General features: G+C 40.7%; 1 protein-coding gene across 1 annotated transcript in view; it reads right to left on the bottom strand.

The window, feature by feature from the left end:
- The window catches only part of EMCN (endomucin), a 54,254-nt gene extending 45,977 nt beyond the window's left edge, over positions 1–8,277 (bottom strand). The window contains exon 1 of the mRNA XM_009885510.1: positions 8,217–8,277. Within this exon, the coding sequence (XP_009883812.1) occupies positions 8,217–8,277 (61 nt within the window). The remainder of the gene's footprint in view (positions 1–8,216) is intronic.
- Between the last annotated feature and the right edge of the window lie 79 nt (positions 8,278–8,356).

Genomic DNA, 8,356 nt, shown 5'->3' with positions numbered 1-8,356 from the left:
GGGTAGGGCAGACATGAAAAAGCCAGAGGGGAAGCTGAGCCCAGGTCAATTGGTAGCTCTTCTTTGCAACATGCTGGAGCTGTTAGTAAAATCATAGTTCTCCTGCTCCGTGTTTGTGATCCAAAGGCATCTGCAGCAACATGACTAATTGTATAATTCAGGAAAGGGTCACTGCAGAGTCTGCTATGATGTATTTATTTTTAGCACATCCTGGATCAGCCTAGACACCCGTTTCAGCCACACCCGCCCATGCCGCTCTGTTCCTGACAAAGCTCTGAAAGCCTCTGGAGCATCAAAAACCTGTTCCCGTCAGAAAACTTCTGTGGAAACACTGTAAACTGCTTCTGTAATTAATGAAATTCCATGCTCAATTGAGTCCCTCTTCATCTTTTCCACATTGCTTAGAACAAAGGTTAAATGGTACAGAATATCCCAGAGGGAGAGCCCAAAATGGGCTTTGCAAGCCCAAAGTGAAGTACAGTCTCACTGGAGTTATGTTATATGCAAGAATGATGGATATACTTCAAAAATATCTGTTTTCTGCCACTAGGACATATAGCTGATGAAGACCTCCTTGTCTGTATCTTGCAAAGCTGACTGAATATTCATGTTATTTTGAATTTCTACCAATCTGATACAACTGCTAAGCTCAGATGCGAAGCTGAAATGTTTTTCTCATGTGCTTTATGTTCCAAGTGGACCGTACTCAGGATGCTCTGGCTTGCCCAAACTCTGGGTCCCAGTCAGTGCAGTGGGAAGTCATGGGGATCTGGGAGCCGATCATCTCATGTTGGTGAACAGCTATAGACATCACTTGTATTTTTATTGGCAATTAGAGTAATTTTATTCCCCATGACAATTACAACCATTGTGAATGAGTTCCATTCCTACACAAACCCTTCTGCTCTTCTCCCTTGGCCATTTGTTCTATAAATGACCAATCCTCATTTTCCAGTTTTTGCCAGTTCTTGGAAATTCAAGGTGAATGCAATTAGGGAGGAAGCAGACAGTGCATTACAAGAAAGTGTCACTAAGTCAGTAAGATAAATTGTGCACTAGTTCACCTAAATTCAACAGCATTGAGACGCACTAGCCACATGACACCATTAGCACAGGGAATGGCTTGCAAAGGGAAATAATGGATTTGTCTGAAGCCATTTGAACTAGACAGGATAAAAACGTGCAGAGAACCAAAAAACAGTCCTGCACCGGGAGATATTTTGCCTCTAATACCTGTACTGTGTCCTTCCCTTGCTCTCATCGGCACGTCTCGGGGATTGGGTTATTTGGCATAGATCTTTAATAAATTCTCTCTCGTTACACATTAGAAACTACTCATTGAGTTGTTGCAAGTGAAGCCTAACAGTTTGGTAAATATATTTGCTGCTTTCTGAACCACAGCAAATATATTAATACACTACACTTGTAAGAAAAAAACCTTCCTAAATATAACATAAAGCTGCTCTACTGCAACAGCCTTTCTGGGCAGCCAGCTTTTGGTGCTGGCTATAATTTCCATGACCTGTACGTTTTGTGGCAAAGCAGAGTTAAATTCCATAGGATGTCCAGAAAGCTCCATAATTCAAATAATTTGGTAGTTTTCAGAAGGAGATTTTAACAGTCCTGTGCAGAAATGAGTAACTACAATTGAATTGTATGCTGGCCCCAAACTTTTATTTCGACATGCCACAGACTTCGGCCATTACAACCATCTGTAGGAGTCAAGGGGAAATGAGGTTTGGGTAACTTGGTAGGAGTTTCAGAGAGTCTGTAATTCCTGGGCAAAAAAAAAAAAAAGCCCAAATTTTTGCTTTTGGGTGACTTTGAATGGCAGTGGAAGCATTAGCCATGCATCATGTCCAAAGTCACCCGTCTATACCGGACGTGACATGGGGAATTTGGAGGTGAAAGCATTTGAATTTCTCTTTTCTTGCCAGAGCAACCCTCAACTTTTTCACCTAACAATGTTTGGTGATATTTTTGCTTCCATAGCCTTTGAATGAGTTCACAAACACTGATATTTACATCATCTATATTGCTGTGATATATAACCCGTGCTGAGACAAGGAGGGATAATTCATCTGTCAAAGAAAGATGATTTCAGTCTGTCCTCACACTGGGATAGCACCACACGCATTAACATTTAGAAGGTTATCAATACTGTATTTCAAAAAAAACCCTACACTCAATGTTGAGCATGTAAAAACTGAAGGAATATATAGGGCCCTGATCACTTCAAATAATTATAATACAATGAAAACATGCCTCAACAAATAAGTAAGGTATTTTACAGAGGAAAATAATATGAATCCTTGTCCAGGAAGGTAGGTAAATCTTCTGGCACTGTTTTCCTCAGACTAACTAAAATCCAAAGCTTTTGCCATTCTGATCAGTTGTTGCCTAAATAGCCAAACCTGTCAAGCCCAAATATGATATTAATCTCCTGCTAAAGATTATGAAAGAAGAAATCTGCAGGAAGCATAAACATCTCATTAATATAATCATGGATTTAACTGATTTAACCCTGAAGTTTTGATTACACTGACACTCCTCAAACCAAGTACCACACTGAGAAATCATGACACTAAGACAAACTGAATGTGCTTTTTAGAACGATTACGTATCTTGTGTAGAAATCTTCAGACAGCAAGGCTGGTGTAGTGCTCCCATCCTGGCAAAACGTGTAGTTTCAGTAGAGTGATAAGACAAGGCAGAAAGGTTACAGCAGATAAATATGAGGCAAAACTATGTGCCACTTGCTCTGTGGTTTCAGCAACCCAGGATGCGTTGCTATCTACAACATGCAGTTAACACCCAAGAGCATGTTAGTGCCATTGGAAAAAAGAGATTTAAAACTGTTGTGAAAACATGCTATTCGTAAATCAGCTAGGATTTTAACCCGTACCAAAGTCAAGCAAGGATCCACTTTCCACATACAAACAGTCAGAAAATCCTTGCCCTGATACTACTTTGAAACGTAACTTTTGGAGCATTAGCTAGTTAGTCTGGCCTGAAAGGGGCCATTGTCTAGCCTGGCTGCTGAGGAGAAAAAAAACAAACATAGAATGACAGAATGGTTAGAGTTGGAAGGGACCTTAAAGATCATCTAGTTCCAACCCCCCTGCCAGGGACACTGGGTTGCTCAAAGCCCCATCCAACCTGGCCTTGAACACTTCTGGGGATGGGGCATCCACAACTTCCCTGGGCAACCTGTTCCAGTGCCTCACCACCCCCAGAGTAAAATGATTTGGAATTAATTTGGGCCCCTCCAGACCAGCCTCTAGTACATGTGCGGGTGGCATCAGAGGGCTTCCTACCCCTTTTCTCTCTCTCCTGCAAGGGAACAATACCCAAGCAGATCACACCTGCTGAATTTTGTCCCCTTAGAGCCATTGTATCAGCAAATGATCATCAGACCACAGCTTTCTCACCTGGGGAGGGAGGTTCAGTAAGCACAGCATAGAGATAGCATCATATTAAAAGGTGTCAAACCACTTTTCTGGCTGATACAGTGTGCTGCTGTTAGGGCATCCAAGGCCCCTTTTTCACAAGATGAATGCCAAGGTATCACTACCTGATAGCTCAGGTGCTGGGACAATAACAGTGGCTTGCATGGCAGGACATGGTGCAACTCAGGGTTTCGATTCTTCTGTTTAAATCTGGGACACCTATTTTTAGAGTGCTAGCTGAAACCAAAAGTAAATGTTTGTCTTCTAGAGGAGCCAGGTCTTTAATTGTTGACTTGTATTTGGAAAAAACAGCTGCTACACACACAAATCCAACATTGCCTGTTTACAGAATTGCAAAAGAAAACCACTAAAGGGTCTTCCTTGAGTTGTCTCAGCAAACAATGCAAACAAACAACACCCTACCCCGCCTTCATGAAGGACACAAATAATAAAGATGTCTTTCCCATGTGATTTTACTGTGGGGCTTTACTTATCTCTAGACTGTGACATTAGCCTGGCTACTGAATGGTACAGGTTAAAAACGCTCCCTTCCCTAGGTTAAGAGTTTCTTAAAGATTATTTTTAATTCTTATTTTTGCAAGTTTTTCACACAGGACTCAGATGTATAAACAATTGGAGACCAAATTCAAGGTCCTTTCCTATTTAGAAAAAAAAGAAAAAAAAACAAAACACCAAACCAAACCAAAACATAAGCCTCAGCAGATGTTTTTTCCTAATTTATAAAGGAGTAAAGATTAATATGAACTCTATGTTTTAATCCAGATAAAAGAGACAGCTAAATAAAAGAGAAAACATTCTGGTAAATTTTCAGAAGAGACAACCGTTTGTTGGGCATGTTATATGGCATTATGTATTCTCAGGTTTGGAGACGAATGCTGCAGGCAACTTGCCCTTCAAATTCAGTTTCTATTTATTTTGGCTGCAAATCATAATCTCCTTATCAAGCAGGTATCAAGCCATCTGCTTCTATCCTCAGTAAATGCAGCAAACTTGCATTTGGGTTTCGGACTCGAACAAGCAATCTTTTTCTGTCCACTAATAAATACACCTTTAAAATCCACTAGGCAAACCTGGCCCAATATGAGAAAGCTCTAATGAATGAAAGGAATGTGGCAGCGGGGGAGGGGGGGAAGGGGGGGAAGAACGAACGAAAAAAATCTGTACAGAAACAAAAATATAAAAGCTGCGGTAAGCTTCAGCAGTACAATTTGATTTTTGAGAAAGCTAGTCTTGCAAACTGCTAGGAATGGTGGAAACACCCAAACCACATTTTTTCTCCCAACAGGCAAACTCTCAAGACATTCAAAGTTTGGGTTCAACCAAGCTAAAGGTGTGAAAAAGCAGCTAGTTGTCTAAAGCCCAGTCACATTTCTCAAATTTTCAGAGATGAGACAACGATCTGACTGTGACAATCTGTGCCTTGGTTTTCTCTCCCAGAGCACAGCCATGAATAATAACCCAGAATGTGGGGAGACCATCATCAAAAGCTTTAACTGCTCAAAACAGTTTAGTTAGTAATTAATTTCAAAAATGAATTTTTTAAAAGACTTGAAGTCTTGTGAGCTGAGAGCAGAGAAGATGGAAAAGGAAAAGGCTATCCATCTCCTCTAGTTAACAGCGACAAGACTGGAGTTCAGGCAGCTGCAAATGTATGTAATCGTTACAGGAGCCTCGTCTTAGTGGAACTTTTCTCAAGCTATCAGCCTGGGAGCTGGGATTAATCTACTGTGTGGTAGGGTTGGGATGATGTCCCAGGCTCCACAGCATCCCCTTAACGGGGAAGGGGGTTGGGAAGCACATAACTTAGGGCTGATCCACAGTGTAATGGAACAGCTCCAAACAGCTTCAGTGGACTTTGGGCCAGGCTCTCCATGCCAAGGTTTGCTTCTACCTTCCCAAAATGAAAAGCACCCTTGGTTTTTTGGAGCACCATCAATTTAGACAAGAGCACTCTTGGAGAAAGATACTGCTAGCTGTCAACAGGGGTCACTAATCAGACGTTAATAAACCCACCCCCTGTACCACCACAACAGGAGACAGTAAGTTCCAGCTCCTACATTTCAGTGCATAACCTGACAGCATGCAGACCGATGCTAAGAGGAGTACAATCCCACTCTTTTCTGCTATCATTTCTGTAAGAAAGAAACCTGGGTGCCTGAATGAGAAGGAAGCTGTGGTGTGCTACATGCACTTTGAGGAGGACATCTGCTATGCCATGTAGTCATAGCTATGTTGTATTGCAAGGCCAAGGTACAGGAAGATGTAATCTTTAAGCACTTACGGTATAAGCACATGCCAATTCCTCTCCGCTCATATTTTAGAAGAACAAACTTCACATTTACACATTTTAAAAGTAATTACACCATAATGCAGACTGAAGAGCATTTATATTTGATTACTATCCCTTGGCAATATATTCTTTGACCCATTCCAGTGCTGTCTGTTGTTTAAAGCTGGAAATACTATGAACCAACCCAGAAAGCATTTCTATTTGAGATATGTTTTGGAGCAGGTAAGAATAAAGAGCAATATGCCAGGAGGACCAAACACCTTGAGATGAGCATGAAGTAACTCCTGCTTTAAGCACGTTATTTTGCTCTCAAAGGTTTGAGAAAAGCCTCAAGAGGAGGGACAAGTTGTCAGGAGGGTATTGGCCTCCACATCTGTACATAACTGAGCCTCTAGTAATTTGCTGACAGAGGGTAGATCCCACCAAAACATTAGGGAGTTCTGAAGTTGCAAGATGCTGAGATGAATTAGAAAATTACCAAGAAAGCATGGCCAGCATACAGGCTGAAGGCAAGGCATGAAATTTGGAAGCCCCGCATGAGACTTGGTACCTTCTTTACTAACCACAATGGAAACATCCTTGTCCACTTCTGCATGATTTGCAAAAGATACAAAGACAAGCAGCTTGTGTGTATTATGTGAAGAGGCTGCAAGCCCACACACTACTTGCCTTGGTAAGCTTTGAAGACAAACTACCCCAAAACCTGGGGGAGGGAGTATTGAAATACCGGGGTGTGATTTGACCTTCTCTAAATTTTACTGAGCATAATTTTAAAATACTAAAAGTGTTTCTAAGCAACTGGAGAAATGTCTTGCTGCTGTCTCCAATGCTCAAAAAAGGGAGACTGAGCATGAGGGAGACTGGCGTCAGCCTTCTTACCATCCATTCCTCTCTTCAGATTATAAGATCCTGCTGTTACAGACCAGATGTCCAGGACACTTTAGCCATCGTAAACAGTGGTTCTTAATTTTCTAATGTGAATTTACCAACAGAATTTCACTACCTTGTCTGCCTTGCAATAAAGCATTTGAAAAAAATACTTTTATAGAACCAAAATTGTTCAGAGCAAATGTATCCTATATGAAATTTGCTTATTCACTGTCATCAGTTCTGCCCTGTTCATATCATGCAGAGGAGGCAAAATCCTTTTTAAAGAAAGGATTGTATAAAATTGACAGAATTCCTCCCACCTTTGCATGTTGCTTTCTGATAAGCTTTATGGACTGTTGTGTTAAATATGCTCCTTTTGATCCAACTCCACTTTGCTTTTCAGAAGTTGTGAAATTAAAGGTTTAACAATGACAGGAAGGCTATTTTTACTAGGAGTAGCAGACAGAGAATAAATAGTACCTCAACGCAAATTTTTGGGGCTTGTACTTACTTAACATAGTTTTAAAAGCAGCTCTTTCTGTGGCATAGTCTTATTTTTAATCTCCTTTACTGATTTTTTTCTTTCCTAACAGCACTGAGCCCAAGCAATAGCATAAGCTACACCACAAAAGATATTTCTAGATTTGAACACATAATCTGAGCAAAAGTTGATTAACTTTTTTTAGATCAGCTAATCTAGTATTATCAATTTTTTAATTTCTGATTCATAAAATCCCTGATAGGCAATCTGTAAGCATTTGTCGAAGCTTTGGTTATCAGTATTCACACCAGAGGGCCAGCAAATGAAAGTACAGATAAAAAGCAGATTTGACTTCAAATATATCTTTTGACAAAGGTGATGATAGACTCTGGCACTTGTTACAGTTTCCCTCACCCTTTCAGGTTTTACTAATTAATTCCACTGCAAACGCATGATCTTTTAAGCTAAAGAATAACAAAAACAGCAGTTCAGTGACTGTATGAACACCACAAAGTTTGATTAAATCTGTGCATTTGAGAATCACTTTTAAAAGATATTGCACTCAGTAACTAACATTGCCCCTAGGCTTGCATCCCTCATTATTTGACACTCGATAAATTCTGTAAGCGCCTATATGTTTGGGGGCAAAACTAAGATAAGTTCTGAGAGACACCCTTGGCCAAACTTATTGCTGGCACAGTGCCAAGGAAACCCATCAGGATAGATTTGATTTGCAAGAGCAGTATTTGCAAAATCTGACAGACATTTCAATACCCCCTTAAAGCCATCTCTACAAAAGATGCTTTATTTCAAAGAAGAAAAACAGAACAGAAAACCTTTGTAAATATACCTCTGCTTTTAACTCCTCTCAGATTGAGGAGCTTCATGACACCTAGAAAGAGAGCTGTCACAAAAATACAATGGCAGGAAAGTTTTTCACAGAACGCGTATAACTCAACTACCAGTTAGTACCTTCTTCTCCTCCAACACACAGTATTTCAATCACTGCACTAAAAAAAAGCATCCAGCTACTGACAGCTAAGCTTTTGCTCACAAAACACCCCACAAATGTGACAAGTCTATCCAAAAAAGCCAAAGAACTTACCTCCCACAGTGCAAACACAGAGTACAGCTAGGAAAAAGAACACAATCCCCAGGAGCTTCATGCTTGGTGGTGGTGGTGCTGTCAGCTCTCCCTTGCACAGCTGGGCAGGGAGTACTCTCTCACTCTGAGGCAGGCCTTAA

The sequence above is a fragment of the Charadrius vociferus genome, unplaced genomic scaffold (genome assembly GCF_000708025.1).
Source record: "Charadrius vociferus isolate BGI_N301 unplaced genomic scaffold, ASM70802v2 scaffold55, whole genome shotgun sequence".
Taxonomy (NCBI): domain Eukaryota; kingdom Metazoa; phylum Chordata; class Aves; order Charadriiformes; family Charadriidae; genus Charadrius; species Charadrius vociferus.
This window is presented reverse-complemented; position numbering and strand designations above follow the sequence as displayed.